At 35.7% G+C, this 24,301-nt stretch overlaps 1 protein-coding gene across 9 annotated transcripts in view; it reads left to right on the forward strand.

Moving 5' to 3' along the window:
• Positions 1 to 24,301, forward strand: part of ARHGEF33 (Rho guanine nucleotide exchange factor 33) — a 77,554-nt gene that overhangs the window by 38,997 nt on the left and 14,256 nt on the right. For 7 of the 9 annotated variants that reach the window (XM_031950379.1, XM_031950382.1, XM_031950381.1 and 4 more), the window contains 9 exons: positions 295 to 437; positions 4,745 to 4,804; positions 8,226 to 8,450; positions 10,536 to 10,665; positions 13,173 to 13,305; positions 16,268 to 16,351; positions 18,018 to 18,101; positions 18,641 to 18,789; positions 20,913 to 21,080. In XM_031950379.1, the coding sequence (XP_031806239.1) occupies positions 295 to 437; positions 4,745 to 4,804; positions 8,226 to 8,450; positions 10,536 to 10,665; positions 13,173 to 13,305; positions 16,268 to 16,351; positions 18,018 to 18,101; positions 18,641 to 18,789; positions 20,913 to 21,080 (1,176 nt within the window). The remainder of the gene's footprint in view (positions 1 to 294; positions 438 to 4,744; positions 4,805 to 8,225; positions 8,451 to 10,535; positions 10,666 to 13,172; positions 13,306 to 16,267; positions 16,352 to 18,017; positions 18,102 to 18,640; positions 18,790 to 20,912; positions 21,081 to 24,301) is intronic. The other 2 variants (XM_031950384.1, XM_031950386.1) reach the window with 2 other exon arrangements.

A 24,301-nucleotide genomic window follows, 5' to 3' on the forward strand; every position in this document is an offset into this window, starting at 1 on the left:
ATTTTAATTTTTAATTTTTTTTTTTTTTTTGCTTTTTATTTTGCTACTGAGCTATAAGGAAAACAGGACACAGATGATTCTAGGCAAAACATCACCTATTATAAGCATTTTCCCCCAATATTGGGAATAATAGAAAGGGTAACCAAGGTTGTAACTCAGAGTTGATCTTTGGAAAATGAAAGTATTTTTCTTTTATAATATTTTTATTTTTTAGGGGCACTGGGAAATAGTCTAAATTGCCAACTCCCAAAAATTTAAAAATTGATACTGTTTCATTGTGTTGTCCTTATCTAGAAAAACACAAAAGGAAGAGCATGTGTCACCAGCTGGAGCTGCACCCAACCAAGGTAGTCCTTTCCGCTCAATCAATATCCCTGAACCTGTTTTGACAAGTGAAGATTTTACAAATATTTTGCCAACTCAGGCCTATGAGAAAGGTACAGTTTGCAATCAGACTGAATTCTGTGAGTGGTTTGGGTTTTATTTGCACATAGGTTTTTGGTGACTGGAAGAAATGGCCAAATTCTCTCCATCTCTATTACATTAGCAGAGAGTACACTGGAAATTTTCCTTTCATGTCACTAAATCTAAGAGTCTTAATACCTTGCCCAATTTAAGCTTTGCCTTTTGGGGAAAAAATATGACTTGAATATTTCTAAATTAGCAAGAAGACAACTTCATATCTGACTAAAGACTCAAGCTAAGATCTTTTATATGGGTTCAGGTGATCAAAAAAAAAAAAAAACCCACACATTTTCACAAGTATGAAAATATGATGAAATAGAAATTTGTCTGAAAAAGATCCTGAGGTGTAAGAGGACTGAAAACTCAATATGAGTCAATAGTGTGATATGGCATTAAGAAAATGAATGTGATCTTTGTAGCCATAAGAGAGTTACAACTTCCAAGTGAGGCAGTTGACTTACCTGGACTTTAGCCTAATCATTTATCTAGAGTGTAGTTGAGGTGTTATTCAGTTGTGTCTGACTCTTCATGATCTCATTTGAGGTTTTCTTGGCAAAGATACTGAAGTGGTTTGTCACTTCATTCTCCACTTCATTTTACAAAAGAGGAAACTGAGGCAAAAAGGGTTAAGTGACTTGCCCAGGGTCACATAGCTAGTGACCACCTAAAGTCAGATTTGAACCCAGGAAGATGACTCTTCCTGACTCCAGGCCTGTGACACACATTGTCCTCTGTACCACCTAGTTGCATTCAGAGTATTGTTCTCAGTTCTGTGTGCCATTTTTTAGGGAGGACTGATAAACCAGGGAGAATTTAGAGGAGGGTAACTGAGAAAAGTGAAGGCCTCAAATTCACATGCCATGTAAGGTAGAAATTGATTGGTAGAAAAGAAGTCTTGGGCAAGGCATGACTCTTCAAGTATATGAAAAGCTCTCATGTGGAAGTGACATAAAATGTATTCTGCTCTGCCTCAATTGACAGAACAAGGAGAACTAAGTGAAAGTTGTAGAGACAAATTTAACTATATAAAGAAATATAAAGAAAAATGAACAATTCATGCTATCCAAAAGTAGAGATGGTTGTTTTAGGTAGGTTGGTAAATCTACTTTTCCTGAAAACCTTCCAAAATTTTTTTGGGAGGGGGGAATTCATATAAATGACCTCAGAGATCCCTTCCAAATCACATATTTTGTGGACTTATCACATCTGAATCTATCTAGAACTATGTCCTGATTACTCCCATTGGTTCAATTGTGGAAATTAAAATATAATGAGCTGACAGTGCTGAAGAGGTAGGCATTAGAATATAGCCTTTATATTATCCATAGTGCCAGGGGAAAAAACCCATTTCTTAAAAGAGAAGTCTAAAGTTTGGTTTTGGGAATAGGATTTAATTTAGCAAAATAAATGCATTAGTATCAATTAAATAGATGTTTTTGTTGTCATGTAGATTTTTAAAAATCTGACTAGATATAGAGGACTGCAGATAGTGAGGGAACTCTGGGTAAGGTATAAGACCCTTTAGCCCAGAGGGAACCTGCTGACAATGTCTGGTTTGGCTCCCCACCTCCCTTTGGTATTCTCACCTTTTCCTGAGAAGTCAAGGAGGATGTGACCACCTGTGTTCTACTTGAGGCAAGGGATACTTACAGCAGGGTGCTTATAGTTAAGCACTTACTCAGTGTGATTAATGAGATAATGGTTCTCTAGTTCGCACATACTTAGTGTGCTGTAATGATGTAATCATATTGAGGTATTTAAGAGCTGAGCAAGGACTGGAAATGAGAGACTCCATTTTAGACCACCATCTTGGTGGCTCTGCTGCCTCTTTCACTCCTCCACTAAGATCAAGGCTGGTCCTGAGATCCTCCAGAGAGCTAGTCCAGGCACTACATTTTGGCACCCGAACAGGACCTCCAGAAGGATACTACATTTTGGCGCCCAATGTGGGGCCAACCTGGCAAGCTAGAAATGGTAAAGCTGGTTAAATAGCCAAAGATCAAGGCTTTTCATTGGATGGATTAAAAAGAAGTAACCTTCATTGACCAATGATCACCAATGTTGTCTGCTTCCTGAGGGTCACCTCACTTCCTGTCACTTCTTAAAGCTGATCTAAGGTCTAGAGAGCTCCAGGCCTAGAGATCAAGTAACTTTCTGCAACCTGGGCCTAAGGCCTGATATTCTAGCTCTGCAGACCTCTGGGAATAGGAATCATGTGACTTAGGTCTAGTCTGACCTACTCCATCTCATAGACTCTTTGAGAAAACATCACCTGGTCTCCCTCTGAAGAAAGGGGCCATGTGAGCAAAAATGGGGATACCAGTTCTTTTTGTGGAAACTAGCAAACAATGAAGAGGTACCCATGAACTGAGAAATGGCTGAACAGGTTGTGGTTTATGAATTTGATGAAATATTTTTGTGATGTAAGAAATGATACAGAGAATGGTTTCAGAGATATCTGGGAAAACTCTTTTTTTTTTTTTTTTTTTTTTTTTTTTTTAAATTTAATAGCCTTTTATTTACAGAATATATGCATGGGTAACTTTACAGCATTAACAATTGCCAAACCTCTTGTTGGGAAAACTCTTATGAATTAATTTGTTAAGAACCATGCCTACATGAAGGGGCAGGTCCAATTCTCCAAGAGCCTCCCCAGCTGTAGATCATAACACTTGAAGGAGGTGCAAGGCAGCCTTTACGGATGTTCCTTGTGGATTGATAATGAAATAAATTGGAGGCAAGAGGGAAGAGAAAAGAGTTCAGACAAGGCAACTGCCTCTCAGTCTCCTTGTATCATCATCGTCCTCTCACATGGAGAGATCCATTCTACAAGTCTGAGTTAGACCTCCAGCAGCCACTGACAGGTGACTCCCATATCACAACAACTAGATGTTCTCCCTTTTTTTTTTTTCTGTTACATTAGTTTATTATGGACACTATCATTGAAAGACTAAAGATAGAACATTTTTCAACTGGACTATAGAATATTCATAAGATAAGATATCATAAGGTGAGCTCTTTTTGCCTTTGTATGCCCCAATCAAGTACAGTGCCGTGTATACAATTGGTGATAGATAATTGCTTAATATGCCAGCCTTTGAAGGGCCTGTAATTTTGTTGGTATGGGCACTCCCATGATTAATGCAAATTGCAACTCATCTATAATTTAGTAGTTTTGAATTGCTTTGGCTGGAAAAATTCATGATATTATGTCATCTTGATGATCCATCTCTTTAAAATGAAATAGTCTTGATCCTCAGACAATAGATGAATTCATTCATCATTGGGTACAGACTCCAAGCTCTTCCATTTTGGTGTAGGACCTGTCAAAGCTTATTATTTCCCTAGTATAGGTCTAAAATGGAGTCTCTCATTTCCAGTCCTTGCTCAGCTCTTAAATACCTCAATATGATTACATCATTACAGCACACTAAGTATGTGCGAACTAGAGAACCATTATCTCATCAATCACACTGAGTAAGTGCTTAATTTAACTATAAGCACCCTGCTGTAAGTATCCCTTGCCTCAAGTAGAACACAGGTGGTCACATCCTCCTTGACTTCTCAGGAAAAGGTGAGAATACCAAGGGGAGGTGGGGAGCCAAACCAGACATTGTCAGCAGGTTCCCTCTGGGCTAAAGGGTCTTATACCTTACCCAGAGTTCCCTCACTATCTGCGGCCCTCTATATCTAGTCAGAGAGATTTTTTAAAATCTACATGACAACAAAAACATCTATTTAATTGATACTAACGCATTTATTTTGCTAAATTAAATCATATTCCCAAAACCAATACACTGGATTACATTTTTGTTACAATAATCAGGGTGGGATTGTAGTATATTAAATAAACTAGTGAAAAATTTAGCTCATCATTGATCTGATTATAGATAGTAAGTGTTTGAGGCTGGATTTAAATTCAGGAAGATGTGTCTTCTTGACTCTAGGTTGGGTACTTTATCCATTGTACCTAGCTGCCCTGTAAACATGGTAACCAACACACAACAATTTTCCCTGACTTGGTTTCAATTTGCTAAATCCATCCCTTCCTTTTTTCCAAACTGGACATCCTCCTCTTCTGCTTCCTTCCTAATGCACTAGGTGAAAAGACTTCAGGCATGCCTGGTGCTCTGAATAGTTGTAGATTTAAATTCAAGATCCCACTGCAAAAATTTCAGAAAAGACATCCATTATTCAATATCCATTGAAAAATTTTCCCTTCATATTCATGGTTGCTCAAAAGAATGAAAAGCTTTCTTTCTTTCTTTTTAATTTACAGTCCCAGAGTCCAGACCAGTTCATGCAGGAGACAGTAATGTGAAAGGAATAATGAGTCCTGGTGAGCATAAAATTTTAAATTAAAAAAAAATTGGTATCTTCTGTTTTCACATTGCTTTATTTCCCAAATACATTTCTTTTCTTTCCCTTGCCTAGGTAGCTGATCCCTGTTGCAAAGAATAAAGCAGAGAAAAAAAAAAAAAAACTGAACAATATACATCAACTTAAGTCAAAAAGCCTATTCAATATACTTCAGCAGGATCTATCACCTCTTCCAAAGAAGGGAGAGAAGTGCATTTTCTTATCTCTATTCAGGGCCAAGAATGGTCCTTTTAATTATACATATTCCAAGTTGTTTTTTGTGTTGGTGTTCTCTCAATTTACATTGTAGATTTTATGAATATTGTTTTTTGGATCTTGTCTACTTCACTTTGTATCAATTCATATGTCTTCCTTGCATCTCTATATTTTTATTTATTGCTTCTTACAGAGTAGTAATATTCCATTACACTCTTGTATCAAAACTTATTTAGCCATTCCCTAATTCATAAGCATATATTTTGTTTCCAGTTCTTCGCTACTACAAAAAATACTGCTATAAATATCTTGAGGCACAACAATTTTGTTTGATTTTCCTGGGAGGATTTCTAGTAATGAGACCTTTGGACAAATTTATCCCTTTCTTAGAATAATTCTGATGAGAATAAAGAATATTAATTTGTACTTGCCTTTCCCTTTATCCTATCATCCTCTTATCCTCAAAACAGAACAAAACTCAGGCAAGTATAAAAAATATATACTAGCAACATTTAATTATACTTAAACATAATTGTTAAAATAACCAAGATAATAATTTAAGTAATAAATAGTAAAGACTGAGTCACTATAGAACAAATTCTTAGTTTAATCCTAATGAAGGAATGGAAAGTAACCATTTTGGGTAGTCTCTTTTTGGTTCATTCATTGAGTCAAATAAAATCACCATGCATTTATTAAGTGCTTACTATGTGCAAGGCATCATGCTAAGCTCTGATAATACAGATACAAGCAGAAAAAACCAAGCTTCCATGTCTTGAGGGTATTCCTCAAGGCTTTCCCTTAGGTCTTTTTTTTTTTTTCTCTGTACATTATCCCACTTGTTTATCTGTTTAGATTCCATTGGTTTAATTCCTATGCAGATAACTCATCCCCAGTCTTCCTCCTGAGCTTTAGTTCTTTATCACTAGTTGCCTGTTGGACTTTTCAAAATGGATATTGTAGATATATATCAAATTTAACAAGTCCAAACAGAGCTCATATATTGTCCTCAAGACCAATCTTTCTTCCAAACTTCTATATCCACAAAATCTCTTACATATGAATTTTTCTGCTTACTTTTACCTATTCCAGGATAAAATATGAACTCCTCTGGGCATAAAATATATGTTTGGATGTATATACATACACACACATACATATACATACACACACACAAAATTATATATTACTCCCTTTCCTGATCTCTATGATCCCTATCAAACTAGTTTTTCTTTGTACCTCTGCATGACATTCCTTCTTCCAATTCCTTATCTTTACCTGGAATATACTTCTCACCTCTTTTATAAAGAATTCCTTTCTTCCTTCAAGATGCAGTTCCAAGTACTACTATTTTTCTATTTATATTACATTTAACCATATTGAATTTATTTTTATTTGTTCTATTTCCATTCGTCTGTCTATCTATCTATCTATCTGTCTGTCTGTCTGTCTTTCCCATTAAAATGTAACTACTTTGACAGTAAGGATTGTTTTGTTCTTTGTATTTATATCCCCAGAGTATATAACACATTTCTGACACAGAATAGGCAGTTAATAATTCCTTGTTGATTGAAAATAAAGTCCATTTTCTACCAGTCCATTTCCCCTTCTCTAATTCTTTCAAATCCATGACATCACTCACATTTTTTTCCCTTATTGTTGTCTCCAATAAAGATGTGACCTTTCCTTTTGCCAAGACAACCCTCTCCACATGTACTCTCAATCCAATACTCTTTCTTCTTTTAAAGATGGCTCCTCCAGTCACCTCATCTCTTTCTTTACTGTTCAGTTTCTTACATTCTCTTGGCTCCTTCTCTTCTCCCTATAAACATTCAAGATTGGACCATCTTCAAAAAGTCCTTTCATCCCCTCAAACTATAACTCTATATTTCTTCTCTCTTTCACAGATTTCTAGAAAAAGCTGTTTATACACGTTAGTTCCACTTCCTTTCCTCCCAATACCTCAATCCTTTGCAATCTTTTAACTTCATTGCATCATTTTAACTTCATTGCACAATTAAGACTGCTCTCTTCAAAATTACAGCAGATCTCTTACTTGTTCAAGCTCATTGCCTTTTCTCAATCTTTATGCTTCTGTATCTACAGTATTTTATACTTTTGACCATCCTGCCCCTATCCTCTTTTCCTCTGAATTTGTGACATTGTTCCCTTTTTTGGTTTTCTTTCTATCTGACATCTTAGTCTCCTTTGCTGGATCACTACCACAGCCCATATTCTATTTTGTCTTAGATACTTTTCTTTTTCTTTTATACTCTCTCACTTGGGGATGTAATAAGATTCTATGGATTTAATTATCATCTCTATCAAGATGATTATCAGCTTTGTATATTCAGCCTAGTCTCTTTCCTAAGCTTCAAATCCATCTACTTAAATGACCTACTGGACACTTTGAAATAGGTTTTCTATAGGCATCCCAAATTCAACATACCTAAAACAGAGCTTAGTAATAATGTAATTATCTCCTAATTGGTGTTTCTTCCTCAAATCTCTCCCCACTCCTATCTGTGCTCTGTGCAGCTGCCGGGCACAGGTCTGACCATGTTATTTTTCTAACCAAAAAACTCTCATATCTTAAAGGTAATAAAACAAACTCCTGTTTTGGCATTTAAAATCCTTCAACCTACCTTTCCAGTCTTATTCCTTTTCATGTTCCCTATGATCTAGTCAATTTGGCTTTTCATATTAAATAGGGTGCTTCATTTTCTGTCTTATTACTTTGCATGGGATATTCCCATGTCTGGAAGTACCTTCTCACCTCTGCTTTTTAGAATTTTTATTCTACCTCAAAGATCAATCAAGTATTACCTACTAATAAAGTCTTTCCTGATGCCCACCCAGGAACTTTCTGATCTGTTCCTTCAAATCACTTTATATCTCTCTTGTATACAAAGTTTTATATAAAATTTTGGATATATATATATATATATATATGTATTTAAACAGATATGTCTACACATGTACATGATGTCTGAAGAGTTCCTCAAGGACAGGAAACCTTGTGTCTAGGACATAGCAGGCATTTAATAAATATTTATTGATTAACTGATATAATATGAAAGATTTGATGTTCGAATGGAATATTTTATAATATCCAAGTATAAGGGTATTGGAAATAGAACTACTTTTTAAAAATATCAAGTCTCTAACCATCTTCTGTTTTTTAGGAGTAAATGCAGCAACTCCCGAGACAGAAGAAAACCTCAAGTCCTGCTTATCCACTGAAGTTCAAACTAAAGGTCCTCTGACCCCTGGGCTGTGGAGACAGCCCAAGGACAGTAAGGAATGGAGTGAGGAATATGGATCCAAGGATCACCCAGATAAACCAAAGGAAGCAGCTCAAGGCAGGCATAGCTCCTTAGAGAATGTTTTATGTGAAACATCTTTATCTGGTAAGTCTTACATGTAATGGTGGATGAAAAAAGTGGCCACAATTCTCTACAAAATCTAGATTTCTTGGACCCCAATCACTTTATGAGAACTGACCAACCCTCTCTGGCTTCGATTATTTGATACTGAATAGGATCCTCTTGGACTTGTAACATATAGATGAGATGCTTTGTCATATTAGTTCCCCCTCCAAAGCTGAACAAGGTTTGTATTACCCTTTTAAATGTTCAGACCACATTAATCGATTAAAATCAGCAGCATTTATTGAGTTTGGGCTGTATTGAACACATTGTACTAAAGACTAGAAACTTTTTAATGAAAATAAGTGATGAATAATCATACTTAGCTTGCTTCTTAAAATTTGTGTTAATCTAATAATTGATCACAAAATCCTGCATAATTATTTATATCAATAATAAAGATATTACCTATGCTATCATGTTTTACCTCCCTAAATGGCATTATGGATTCTGATTATAGCAATTCTTACAAAGTCTCATTTGAATTTCCTTTGGATTTCCCTCTGTTCATTTACTAAGCCCATTATTTTTATGATATTGCAATTCTGTGGTCAACCTTCCTTGCTAACATCTCTAGATAGGTTTGATTTATATATTTCTTCAGCACTCAAAGAGTCCATGATTTCATCAGTAATTTCATTCCTTCCACTGATACAAATTGTAACCTTTTTATGATTTTGTAGATGGTGTTTGAGTGACTATGGCCGAAAAAATTAATTGAGAGCAATATATAATCATTTTCCTCAGTTTCCTCATCTATAAAATGAGGCCATTGGACTAGAGGATCTCTAGGGTTCCCTCTGACTTTAAATATCTTATCCTACGATTCTGCAACCTAGATTGTACTTGAAATTTTTTTGTCTTGGGAGAACTTGACAATTCCATATTCTGCAGACATAAAACCCAAGGTCACCTCCATACCACAATGACTGCATAGCACTTTAGTGGAAGATGACCTAGTTTAAGCTTAACCTTCTTGATCTGGGGCCATGTTTTCTTTTAGACTTCCTTATTCTATATGCTGATAATAGCACTTATTGGATACCTTTCTTAAGCTAGTAATAGAATTGGTGAGTTGAAATGTAACTTTGAAATCATCTGCCCTCAAAATCCCCTAATTTTACAAGTGGAAGATAATATAGAGAAGAGTGACTTCATCACAGTTACCTGACCAATGAGCAGCAGAAGTAGAATGCATGTCACATGGATTCTGTTAATATGATTCACAACTAGTTTAAAGTACTAAACAACTCCAGATAAGAGAAGTAGTACCTTTCTAAAAGAAGGTGTGGGGAAAAGAAAATAGTATCAACTTGTCTCTAAATTTACAAAAGACTTGAAGAGAACTACAGAAAAGTTTATGAAAATTAAGTAGGCATACTTTTATGAAAGTTTATATTTTCTTGTTAAGAGGGAACATCAAAGAGGAAGAAAGCATCATGCTCTTGGGCATACAAATTCTCTGGAATAGCAGATATGCTGAAGCACATATGCTTTAGGAAAGAAACTTGCTGGGAAGTTAAAATATACCATAGAAAATAGGAGGAAGAAATAAGAAAGTAAAATTCAGTTTATAAGAAACTGAAATATGATGAATTTAAAGTTTATGAGTTTGATGGAAAAAAGTTTGAATACTCCTATAATGCAAATACTTTTCATTTAAAAAACATAATTCGGAAATTGCAACAGAATTGCAGAATTAAAGACTCAGGCCTAGAAAAGATCAAAAATAAATCATTTAATGAAGTTCCTTCATTTTATAGATAAGGAAACTGAAAATCCCCAAGAAGTTGAATGAATTAGCACAGATCATATGAATAGTTAAGGGCAAATCTAGACTAGAACTACTAGAAAATACTTTAATATTTGATATTAAAATGAATAGTTATGTAGTACTATGATAAAAAAGGAGTTAGGTTGATGGATACTAATGCAAAATTTTTAGAATTCTTCTGTTAATAAAGCAATTTTTATTACCTTCATTTTCCAGCAATAGACTAACCTCTAAATATCAAGCTTCAATATCCTAATTTTTTTCTAATTGTTTATTTGGGTTAATTTTTAAAGCCAAAAGACAAACTGTGGCTCTGGAGCTGCTTGAATCTGAACGAAAGTATGTTATCAATATATCCCTGGTTCTGAAGATCAAAGCAACATTCCAGGGATCTGATGGGAAGAGGAGTACCAAGGAGAGAAGGTATCCTTGTTGACTTTTGTCTTTACAGCAATGTAGGAGTTAACTTGCCCTACTTATCTTTCTAAGCTATGTGATTCTAGCATAATATCCTCTTGCCCATAACCTGCCTCAAAACCAATCTTGCAATGGATTCAGTGAAATTAGTTTTCTGGATTTTCTTTGGTCTTGGCCTGTATTGTGAATGATCACTGCAGCTGGCTAGGGATCATGTTCTTTTCTACCATGCAAACTACACGTCCATTGTAAGGTCTAGATTATTTTGTCCTCTTGGGATGTGGCTAGATGACCATCAAATGCCACATGATTATTTGCAGCAGTAGAAAAGGGCTTCCTGGGCTTATGATTTTATTTGTATGGGAAGGGTGGGTGTGAACATTCTCTCCAATGCTGTTTACAAAAGCCTCTTAAAATTCTGGTCGCATATATTTCTTATTATACATTTCAATGGCACCATACAGTGGGAAATATGTGTGTGTTTGGAGTGGGAGGATACATGTGTTCAAATTGGTGAATGAACCCAGAAAAAACAGGCATCTGCTGCTACAACATAAGTTATATAAATGTGAAATTACTTGCTTGACCCACTTATAGGAAATAAAGCTTTATAGAAGTCTTCAAAATGTCATACTTTCATTTTCATTTTTACCCAGTATCCAGCACAGTATCCTATACTTAGCTGAGTAAAATAAAAATTTGTTTTATTTAATATATCACTGCAAGCTGAAAACTGTGGCCTCGGGTATAAGTAGATGTCTCCTAATAGCAAGGCAGTAAGATGAATTTATAGTAAGGAGAAGCTAATAGCTGAGAAGGGGTCTATGATGGCTTCCCACAGAGCCTCCAAGTTTAATTCAACAGAGGTGCTAGGCTATAAAATACCATGAAGTGTCATGTGTTTAAACACTTTCTATTACAAAGCCTAGATGATAAGCTTGCCTATTGGAGTGAGATTTTTTTTTTTAATGAATGGAAGCAATATCCATGTTAATAAGATTACAGATCCATTGATGAAAGCCACCAGAGCAACCTGGAATCTACTCCTAAATGTGGTGGCTCAGCCTTAGTCTGTCAAGTTCCAGGATTTTAAATTTGAGCAATTAACTGGTGACCATCTTGGTTTGTTTGTTTTTTAAAATTCACACATGCCCTTATTTAGGCCCCCCCCCTTTTTTTTAGCTCTTTAGGAACCTACATTTCTGGGGAACAATGTCAGAGCTAGCCTTTGGTAAAGTAGTAAAATAGGTTACTTTTGGTGTTCTTCCCCTTATTAGATTTTTTTTTTTAACTTTCCTATCCTATCTGCAGATTGTGACCAAAATGTTAATTAACAACAAAGAAATATTGTCAAATAGACTGTAATTTGTTGATTCTCATTAATGCCTTTCTTTTCTTAAGTCTTTGGTCTCTTCACTCTTCTACCTTTCTGTCTGTCTCTCTGTCTCTTTCTTCCTTGGCCCTCAGCCCTCTCTTTCTTCACAGAAATATGGGAGATAGAGAGATACACAAGGAGGAAAAGACTTAAATTTCTCATAGGTCAGAGTATATTTTATAATACTCAACTTGGGAAGCAAATGGGAAAAAAGGAAAAATTTCAGATTCAATAAGTTTCAGTTTCCAGTTTTAAATACATTATTCAACCTCCCTAGTAACTATCTTCAACCTAATTATTATGAACTGGAAGTATAGTCTCAGTACTATTACCAGATAAATAAACTGGCAATGAAGAAAAGTGGCTTTAATAATCAATTTTAAAAAGTTTAAGATTTTTTTAGATGTTCTACAGAATTTCCGGTGAGTAAAGCTATGTATTTATTTTCCTCCCTTTTGTAAGGAAAGTCTGTGTAAACTTTAAAGCACAATGGAAATGTGAATGATTCCTTTTTAGATTGCTATCATAACTGATGTTTGTATGGTACTTTAAAGTTTGTAAAGCACTTCACATACATTATCTCACAACAGCCATATAAGGAAGCAAATATAGATATTTATCCTGCTTTATAGATGAGAAAATGATACAATGACTTTCTTGTGTTCAAGCAGCTAATAAGTATCAAAGATGCTTTTGAACTTCCAATTCCAGTATTCTATCCTCTGTCATTTCACCTAAAGAAATGAGGATTTATTTATTTTTGGTGGGTAAGACAATCAGGGTTAAGTGACTTGCCCAAAGTCACACGCTAGTCAGTGTCAAGTATATGAGGCTGATTTTGAACTCAAGTCTTTCCTTCTCCAGGACCCTGCTTTATCCATTGCACCACTTAGCTGTCTCAGACACTTAGGAAAGGTTATGCAAGCAGCAACTTTTAAGGTCAAATCATATTTGTTCAGCAGGCTCTTTATAAAGGAGCCTTCCTACAGCTTCAAAAGACTATCTATGATGTCTTGTAATCAGGGAATATTTCTTTCAGAACAAAAAATGGTCTACACTTTTTATATTCCTTTTGATTATGTCTCATTCAGGACTTAGTTTGTACTAAACTATATATATTGGTCTATTCTGCTTCTAGTCTTTTCCCAGGTTCCTTGAGGTACCTTGTCCAGCAACATTTGGATTTACTTCATGCATTGCAAGAAAGGGTCCTGAAATGGCCACGCCAAGGAGTGCTGGGGGATTTATTCCTTAAATTGACAAATGATGAAGTAAGTTTGGACCCTTACCATAATTGATCATTTATCTTACTATGCGTGATCATGTGGATCACTAATTTTTATTAATTTGTTCTACTTAGGCAATAGATAATTTGCATCATAGAATTATGGTGATAGGTAATACCCATCAAAAGCACCAATCCAATCATCTCATTTTAGAGATGAGGAAATAGAAATGACTATACAGTTTTACAATTAGTTAGTAGTGGAGTAGGGATGAGAACCCAAGCTTCCTGACTGCTAGATTAGTATTAGTTCTGTTTTATCATTCTGCTACTGTTTAACATGTATTCTGAGAACTTTTAAAAATATATTGGATGGCCAGCCTGTTTGGTGGTTTGTTTTTCTCCTGAGAGGCAAAAAGCAAAATAATTTGATTTGACATTCTTTCAGTTAAGCTAAAATAAGGCAGTAAGCTTGACTTCAGTTACTAACAAAATTCTAATATGTAATGTTAAAGGGATGGTGCATGAATACCTAGAAAAGAAAGCATAGAGAATCAACTTATCTTCATTAAGAACCAGTAATATACGACTAGCCTTTTTTTCCTTTTATGTTAAATATATTTTACCTAGATTTTTTTGAGTAAAACTGTTCACAAAATCTATTATGCTATTTTTGTAAGTGAAATGAAGACATATAGATAATTGCATACTTAAATAAGTTCAGAATTAGCTGAATGGGCAGATTTAAACAGTGGCCATTACTAGTGGTCTCTGATGGAGTTCACTAGGGATCTAGGATTCATTCTCTATTATTCAACATTTTATTTACAGCTTGGAAAAAAGGTATAGGTAGTATGTTTTTTACATTTATAGATAATACAAAACTATAAGGGATAGCTAGATCTTAGATGAAAGAATTAGGATCCAAAAATATCTTGACATGCTAAAACATTGGGCCGCAATCTATGAGATAAAATTTAAAAGGAATTCAAATTCTTATGCTTGGGTTCAAAGAAATCATCTTCATAAGTACATGGTAGAAGAAATTTATCTAGATAGCAACACTAGGAGGTTTTAAGAATCTAGAGGCTTTAGTGTTCTACAAAAGTCATGTCAAATTCAAATAGAAATGCAGCCACAAAACCAAAAACAAGGATCGCTATATACTGCCTTAGAAAACCACATCTACCATGATTGTACATGTGTAACCTACATCAAACTGCTTGTTGTCTTAGCAAAGTGGGAAGAAAGGAAAGGAGGGAGACAATTTGGAACTCAAATTAAAAAATTGTTAAGAATTATTTTTACTTGCAATTGGAAAAAATAAAGTATTTTAAAAAACAGATATAAATGCTATTTATGTTTAATTTTGTTTTATTTTATTAAGTTAATTCCCAATTATTTTTATTAATTAATTAATTTAATTAAATCCCAATTATATTTTATTTGTTCAAGCTACCATTGAAAGTATGTGGATTGCTGTTTGATACCTCTAGTCCACAAGCTCAAAATGAGTCATGAGATATGTAGAGATATAGACTATGTACACACAATACACACACACACACCCACACACACACACACACACAGAGTTAATGTCATCTTAGGCTGTATTAAGAGAGACAGAGTGTCCAGTGCCAAGAAGGTGATAATCCCACTATGTCTTAGAAATATCACACTTGGAATTTATGAGCACCCTATTTTAGGAAGGATAATGATAAACTTGAAAAGAGGGCAACTAGGATAGGAACAATTTTGAAGTGATGCTATATGAAGATTAACAGAAAAAAGTAAAGATATTTAATCTGGTGAAGAGAAAACTGAAAATTTTCTTCAAATATTTGCAGAGTTGTCCTGTGGAAGACACATTAGATTTTTTCTAATACTCACACATTTTGTGATAGTTGGCCCCACAAGTGAAGGATAGCAATAATGTGGAAGATGCAAAGAAACAAATTTAGATTTGATGTACAGAAATACTAATAAGAATGCTGTGTAAAAAGTAAGATGGGCAGCCTCAGGAGGGAGTTCCTTTTCTTTCATTGGAGGTCTTTGGGGAAAGCTTAGAGATCCTTGTTTAAGTACAAATTAGACTAGATGGATGGCCTTTAAGTCTCTTTGATTTAGAGTCTACAAAATCTGCACATTAAAATTATGAGGATAAATTAGATAGTATTACAAGAAGAAACATTTCTTATCTTCTGACAAGTCATTAAAGCTGACTTTTCAAAATGAAATGTGTCTTTCATTTATAATTTTGGCAATGTCAGGTCAGAAATGATTTTTTTCTTTTGGGTTAATAGTTTTTTTTAAAACTAAATAATAAAGATTTTGTGTTCTGTTTACAAATATTAAATATGGCTCAATGGAAAAAATAATTCTGGATTTGGAGTCAGAAAATCTGAGTTCAAATCTCAAATTTGCTATTTACTTTTTCTAGCACTTTAGTCTTGTCTTCTCTGACTCTCATAAGGTTTACTCATCCATAAAATGGTATGGTAGGATTAGATCATCTCTAAGGTTTCTTTTGGCTACCAATCTATCACTACAGGGGTAATAGTTTTAGTTTTAGATATATTTAAAGAAAAATTAAATAGAATTTAATTGGTTTGAGGGTAAAAGGGCAGCTACATGAAACAGTGGGCAGAGGGCTGGGCTGGGAGTCAGGAAGACATCTTCCTGAATTCAAATCTACCTTTAGGCACTTACTAGCTGTATGACCCTGGGCAAGCTACTTAACTTTGCCTCAGTTTCCTCATTGTAAAATGAGCTAGAGAAGAAATGGCAAATCAGTCTAGTATCTTTGCCAAAGAAAACCCAAATGGGGTTACGAAGAATTGGATATAACTGAAATGACTGAACAATAAAATGCAAGAAAATTTAAAAAGAATAAGTTGGATAACTTGTAAAGTATTCTGACTTCCTTTGTAATATGTGCTTCTATAAAAATACATGGTATATTCATCGATGTTTCCCTGTTCTTATGAATTTTTGTGTTTATTTTTAAGAATAATTTCTTGGACTACTATGTTGCTTACCTGAGGGACTTACCTGAATGTATTTCTCTGGTCCATGTCGTCGTCCTGAAAGAGGTGAGCTAACTATCTATTAATGATATTACTGACCTATTAGCCTAACCAAGGGAAAAACTCTGAGCTGTTTTGGGAATGGGTGTACATGGACCATTTATTTTTTATTTTGTAGACTGTTGTGGCCAGTGCCATTTTCATGACTCTTGGAAAACTATGTCAAGATTAAAAGGTGTTCATTCAGGGATCAAATCATTCCCTCATTAGCTTCATTCCCTAATCAATGGAGGTGATTATAATCAAGCCAACTATCCATGACTCTTCTAGATGCCACTTGTAGATTTGTGGCTTCAAGTTCTCCCATTTCTATATAACGATATCTTGTTACTCTAGAATCTGCAGAGCACATAGTCATGTGACTCTTTTGGATAATAGTAGTTGTAAATTGGGAGTACCATTGTTTCAGGGAAATCTCCTTGCAAATAACTGATACACAATAAATATTACATTGGTTCAAATATAAGCTACTCTATTACTCACCCTGCCAACCTGGACTGTATAAAATCTGATTATGTTTTTGAATAGCAGTTAGGTGGTATAATGGATAGAAGATTGGAACTAAAGTAAGGACAGACCTGGGTTCAGATTCTGTGTATATAATAGGAATAGCAACACTGACTTTACAGAACTCGTGGGATGATAAATGAGATAATCTATGCAAAATGCTTCACAAACTTTCAAATGCTTTATCAGTGCTAGCTGAGACTTATATTATGCTATTACATATTATGTTTTTTTTCAGAGATAACATTTTAGAAGCATGGCCTTTATTTGGTGCTATTTGGACCAATATTTGGACTAATATTTGGTCCAATTTGGACCAATAAGGTTTCATAGGTAATGAATTCATTCCTGAGTGGCCAAATTACAACTAATGAACCTTTCTGTATTTAAGCTACACTGATTCTCATTTAGCAGACCCACACAAACTCCTCAATGTGATGTTAAAAGTCCTCCCCCTTATGGCAGTATGGACTCCATCCCGGTCTAGAAGTCACTCTTTCCTTTTACCTGACTCTTAGAATTCTAAGTTTGCTTCTAGGTCCAGAGCTCTCCTGTAAGAATTCTTTCCTCATCCCTGTAGATGTTAGTGCTCTCTTTCTCCTCGGATATTATTGTATATATAACTCTCCAATAGAACATAAGCTCTTTGAGGGTGAATATCATTTCCTTGTTTTTGTCTCCCCAACCTCCCTTTTTTTTGGTCTCAGTATTCCTAGAGCCTGCCTTAGTGCTTTTCAGATAGTAGGTGCTTAACCAAGTTTGTGAATGCCTCCTACTGCCTGCTCTACTAGGCTGTGAGTAATAGGAAGCATGTGGCACCATTCTGCTTGGCAAAGCTGGAGATGCTTTTAAAATTCATTTTCATTCATTCTTAAGGCACTCCTGCCCTGATTAGTGCTGTCTGGATTAATGTGGAACTATAAATAAGAAAAAAATGTCATGTGATGTAACTATCCAACTAATTCAGCTAAGCTATTCCATCTCTCTGGACTTCAGTTTCCTTATTTGTAAAATGAGGCAACTTTTGGTGTATCTTCCAGGACTAATATTCTCTGTGGGACCCTTTGTGTTTTGCTGCTTCCTAAGGGCATTATGGTTATCTAGTTACTGATACTAGGCCCTTGAAGAAAGCTGAATAGTAACTCCACTTTCTCTTTGAATTCAGGCTGAAGAAGAGATTAAATCTGACCTATATACACTGTTTTTTCACATAGTCCAGAGGATCCCTGAATACCTTATTCATTTGCAGGTGGGTATGGTTGGACAAGCTTTATGACTTTAAACTTTCCATACTAATGATATTATAGAAATTTAAGGGAATTATCACTATTGATACTTTGACAATGGTTTTGAACTTAATATTACTGCTCCATGGACTTCTTTGCACAGAGGAAACCTGAATTCATCTAAGTATTAGCCCACATAAGTCAAGCTAGCAGCAATGGGAGTAAGTTTACAGTATATTTGTTGTTCAGTTGCTTCAGTTTTGTCCAATTCTTCCTGACCCTATTTGGGGTTTTCTTGGCAAAGATACTGGAGTGGTTGCCATTTCCTTCTCCAGATCATCTGTAAAAAACAGGGAAACTGAGACAAAGAGGGTTAAGTATCTTGCCCAGGGAACACAGCTAATAGTGGATCAGTGAGAGATAGGATTATACAGTTCTTTATTCTTTCTAATTATTCAGATACATCATTTGTGAAATGATAAATCAAAGTAATGTACAGTACATAGAGAGGAAATAATTTATTTGAGTTTTTCTACTTATCCTTTTCTCTTTACTATCTCAGAATGTCTTGAAATTCACTGAGCAAGAACATCCTGATTACTATCTGCTTTTGGTGTGTGTACAGCGACTTCGAGTTTTTATCTCTCACTACACCCTGTTGTTTCAATGCAATGAAGATCTGCTCATTCAGAAACGGAAAAAACTCAAGAAGTAAGTTTCTGACAGCCCAGTCTGGAGGGAGGGTCAAAGGGTATGAGCAAAGGAAGAACATAAGACATCTCTGAGTTATCATTTTGCTCATCACCAAAGGCAGCATGAGATAGAAAGACATAAAATGAGGTGAGTGATAATAATAGACTACAAAAGAATGCCTGCTAGAAGAATTGAAGAGGCCCAGATTAAGAATCTCCCCACCATCTTGACCACCTCAGATCTAATGGGGCACCTTCCTGCACATGCAAACCCACCTCTCCCAAGCCTGTTTAGAAAAGGCATCCTTCTGAAAGTTCTTCAGATTAGAGACATTATAAAACTTCTTAGTACCCTTACTGGACTGTTTTCCCAAGAAATCCATCCTTTTGATTCCTTTATTTTTGTTTATGGCATTACCATTTAGCCAGACTTACATTCTGAAAATCTCAATTTTATCTTTGAGTCTTCTCTCATTTACTTCCTGTATTTAATTGCCAAATGCTGATGATTCCACCACAATATCTCTGGCATCTATTCCTTCCTTTCTGTTCTCCTAGGTACTATTTTAGTAAAGGTCTTCATTACTATTCACTTGTACTATTGGAATAAGCTGATAAAAATGTTTTTCACTTCCCCTTTCTTTCCTTTCTAGTCTATTCTCCAAATGTTGTGCATATAACCTTAACATGTCATTCCTTTACTCAAAATCCTTCACTGATTCTGTCAGACTTCTTAGATTGGCCATCATTGAAAAACCCTCATAATGTGGCTCTACCCTAACTTTTCAGCCTTATCTCAAACTATTCTAGCTCCATGAATCCTTTGCTCCGAGTACACTAACCAAGTACCATAATGCCCTGCCCCAATGTTTGGGCTTATGCTATTCCCAACATCTACAATGTTCTTCTTTTGATTTATTCTTCTTGAGAACTACCTCCTCTTTCAAGACTTAGCTCAGGATACTACCTTCTCCAGAATTCCATGATTTTCCAGAGTCTTTGCTTTCTCAGACCTCACATGGCACTTTCTTTGTATTTTCCTAATGCACATAAGTTCCATATTGTATTATGATTGTGTATTTGTCACATCCTTCTGCTAAGTCATGAACTCCATGAGGACAGGAGCTATGTTTCATTTATTTTAGCATTTCTCTCAGAACCTGGCACAGTACTCTGCACATAGTAGGTGTTCAATATAGATTTTAAATTTCATCTCACTTTTATTAAATCCTTTTGTTTTTATATCATATTCATTTGCAAATATCTCTTGGGGGCAGCCAGGTGGCACAGTGCATACAGTGCCAAGCCTGGAATAAGTAAGATCTGAGTTCAAATCTAGCCTCAAACATATATTAGCTGTAGGGCAAAAATAAATCACTTAGCCTGTTTGCTTCAGTTTATCTGTAAAATGGAGATAATATAGCATTTATCTGCAAAGTTATGATAAAGATTAAATGAGATAATAATTGTAAAGTGTTTAGCATAGTGTCTGGCACACAGTAGGCACTATATAAATGTTGACTATTATTATTGGTATTAATATTTATTAACTAAGATTTTAAAAGGGAAAAAAACAATTCAGCAAAACTACCTAATGGTATGTCTTGACAGTGTCTATAATATTCCACATCCATAGTACCCTAGTCTCCACAAAGAAGGGAAGGGTATATATACATTTTCTAAACTCTTCTCCAGAATCAAATTTAGGTGTTATAATTATGAAGCTTTCAATTTTCCCTTTCCATTTATATTGTTATTATTGTCCATTGTTTTACTGGTTCATTTAAATTAACTCTCTTCAATCAGCTTATATTAATCTCTCCATGCTTCTCTGAATTTTTGAATATTTGTTACTACTTATGGCACAGGGATAGTTTATGTTTCACACTTTGTTTAACAATGTTCATTAATTTGCATATATGGGAAGTATTTTCCACACCAATTCTGGCCATTTCAGCTACTTCACAATTATGTTCACCTTTCCCCAAAGCCATATTAGCACTAGCCAAAGAGCAAGCTCATTTTTGTATAGACCTATCTGTATCTGAGAAACATCTCTATTCAGGGGAAATCCTGGATGACTCTGATTTCCCATTATATTCCCTGAGAGTTGTTAATGGAGCTGTCTCTCTGCTTGGTTAGGTCATCTATGGCGAAGCTGTACAAAGGCCTGGCTTCCCAGTGTGCAAACACCGGGCAGGATGCTTCCCCAGCCCCTGGTCCTGAGGCTGTCCGTGATAGTGGTGGGATCCACTCTGAAGAGATGCTACAGCCCTACCCTGCTTCTGCCAGCCCCGGCTCAGCTGTCACGTAAGCTGCTGTCACTGGGGAAAGGCTCATGGACATTCCCTCATGCCCCTAGCCGTCAGCTTTGAAGGTTCCCTGGTCAGGGCCAACTGCATTATCATAATGTGCTTGCCCTGTGGCTGGGGGCATTTATGCATCCCCCTGCTGATGCAGTGACCTACAGAGACATTTCCTCTTTGTCCCAGAGATTGCAAAGGGTAGGAGGATAAAGGGGTAAAGAAACATGATTGAGGTTCATTGGAAGTGTTGCGGGAATGGACAGATTCTCTTCATACAACTTGACTGAGGTTTGTCTCATTGTGACTACTCCTTCATTATACTCCTTATACCTCCCAGATTTCTGGGCCTGGGCTCTGGCAAGAAGGGGAAAAAAAGAGATGAGTATAAGGCAGAGAAGGTGAAAAGTTCCTTTAAGCCATAAAGAGCCCCTCCAAAGTTGAAGAGTGAGATGTAGGCCTTCCAGAGAAAAACCAGAGTAGGCCTCCCCTTTCCTCCAAGGATTGGGAAGGGAAAGAATAACTCTCTTAGGCCTCAAAGGATGTCTACAAGATCACTTGGCAGTGTGTTAGACCTGACAGCAAACAGAAAGACTGTTAGATTGTTTAAGTCCTGCCTGCTAAGACCCCCACCTCAATCGAGTCAAGATATATGATGAACCTACTATGTGCCAGGTGCTGTGCTAAGAGCTGGGGCTACAAAATGAGGCCCGATCACTCTTTAGATCTCACTAAGGCTCTGTTTTCAGGCCTCTACGGGAGTGCTTAGTTAGCAGTGCCACCCGCTATTGGCCACCTGGTCCTTAGATGCCCTGGGGCACCTATGTTCTACTCCAGGGATTCCACAGAACAGGATTTTATCTTTTTGGTCTCCATTCATAAATGCCTGGCATGTTAAGCTGGGATCTCATTCAGTGAACTTTGGGGGACAGGGGAACATCAAATACACTGGGGAAGATTCTGGTCCTTAACACTTCAAACTTCCTGGCATTCATTTTTATCTCAGAAGGATAAGCATGGATTCAGCCTTGTGAGTTTTAGGACCCAAGATTCTGAAAGGGTGAGATAATCAAAAATACAAAATTCTTCATCTTTATCAGAAGGGTCATTTTCTATCTCAATTCCTTGCTCTGTAATTTGATTCCAAATTTATTATCTTACAACAGATTTAATTAAGGTTATTATCACAGAACTGATTTTTCTCCCTTAACCTTATATTATCATGAGAGCCAAGCTGCAGTTTAACAACTGCTCCTGTTTCAGCTGCCAAATTTTCCAAATGACTTCTCTGTGAGGCTTCTCTCCATAACTCCTGCCAGGCATACCTGGCCAGCATGAGCTAACTCTGTCTTTGCCATGGTACCTTAGAAGGCTGTGTCCATGTAAGTAAGGTCTCTCCAGGAAGTGCGCAGTTCTTTCTCAGCATCTGTGCTCTGTCCAGGATGTCAGTATCCAGGCTGGGCTCGTAATCGCAGGGGAGCAATTATGGCAGAGGCAGGTTCTGAAAGAGCTCCTCTTCCTACACAGCTGGATCCAACATGACTTACTGCTTCAAGGCAGACTGTGAGTGAGAAGAGAGTTTTTGAGGTTTAAGTTTGTAATTTTACTCCTACCTGAATGCCACCTTAATATCAAAAGATAAAAATAGTATAGGCCTCTTTCTAATCATCTGTTCTCTGTAGAATTCTGTTGAACAATGTCATCATAAATAAGCACATTTTGGCTACCATTAAATCTCATGGAATCTGTATTCAGCTGCACTGTTCTGTGTTGATAGAGACATGATTAATTTTAATAAGTTTGTAGTAACTTTGTTCCATCTGTCAGGTAATAATCTTGAACAATTTGGAGTAGGGTGTAGGACCAAAATTATAGCTACAGTGGGCCATAAACATCATTTAATTGAACTTCCTTATTTTATAGAACTGTTTTCTTTTTTTATATAACATCCCCCCCCAATTACAATTAAAACAATATAAAAAACTTTTTTTATAAGAAGTTTTGAGTTCCAAATTCTATCCCTCTTTTTCTTTACTCTCTCCTCCCTGAGATGATAAGAAATCTGATAGATTATTCATAAGTGTACAGCTGATAGATTATAACGTGATGGTTAATCACGTTAATCACGGTTAATCATGTAAAGCAATTCCACATTAGTCATTTTGTGCAAGAAGACTCTACTAAAAAAAATAATGGGAGAAAGAAAGGAAAAGAAAAAAGAAAGGAAGGAAAGAAAAGAGGAAGAGAGGGAAGAAGAAGAAAAAAAGAAAAGTGAGGGAAGGAAGGAAGGAAGAACTTTTTGAGGAAATTTAGGCCTAGAAAATATAGTCAAGGGAAGGATTACAACCCAGGTCTTCTCATTCGAAATTGAGCATTCTTTTCACTACACTTATTGCTTTTAAAAAGAGCCTAGATACTATTTTACAAGAAATCATCTAAGAGAATTGCCCAGCTGTAATAGAACCAGAAGGTAAAATAGGCTTTGAAAGAATTCCTCGAACACCTTCTGAAAAAGATCCTAAAATAAAAACTCCAAGGAATATTGTGGCCAAATTTCAGAACTATCAGACCAAGGAAAAAAAAAATTACAGGCATTTATTGCTTTTCTAGCTTATGGAAAGAATGGGCCAGTGAGCCAGACATTTTATATATATATATACACACATGTATACATATATGTATATATACACACATATATGTATATATGTGTTATATATATTATATAGATATGTTTATATATTACATATACACACACCCATATACATACATTTATATATATCATATATATATATATATATATATATATATATAAATTAGACAAACGGTTACTTATCTAATATTGAAAATCTTCATGTGGAACTCAAGATTAACAGAGGCGGCACCCATATGGACAGCAGATAGATTAAAAAAAACTAATACTTATAACAAGAATTGACATTTATATAGCACTTTCAACTTTTCAAAGCACTTTATAAACATTATTTCATTCCGGCTTTACCAGAAGATGATACTAGACAGTATAATCCCCAATTTAAAGGAAACTGAGGCATAGAGAAGTTAGATGACCTGCCCACAGTTACTTAAGTATCAAAAATGGGATCTGAAACCAGGTCTGACATGAAGTCTAGCATTCTATACTATGCTGGACAGGCCAGAATCAGTTAGAATGCCTTGATTTCTTGGCACATGTTCACTTTCTTACGGGTTTCTAAAAAGTGTGACTATAAA

The sequence above is a fragment of the Sarcophilus harrisii genome, chromosome 2, assembly GCF_902635505.1.
Source record: "Sarcophilus harrisii chromosome 2, mSarHar1.11, whole genome shotgun sequence".
Taxonomy (NCBI): domain Eukaryota; kingdom Metazoa; phylum Chordata; class Mammalia; order Dasyuromorphia; family Dasyuridae; genus Sarcophilus; species Sarcophilus harrisii.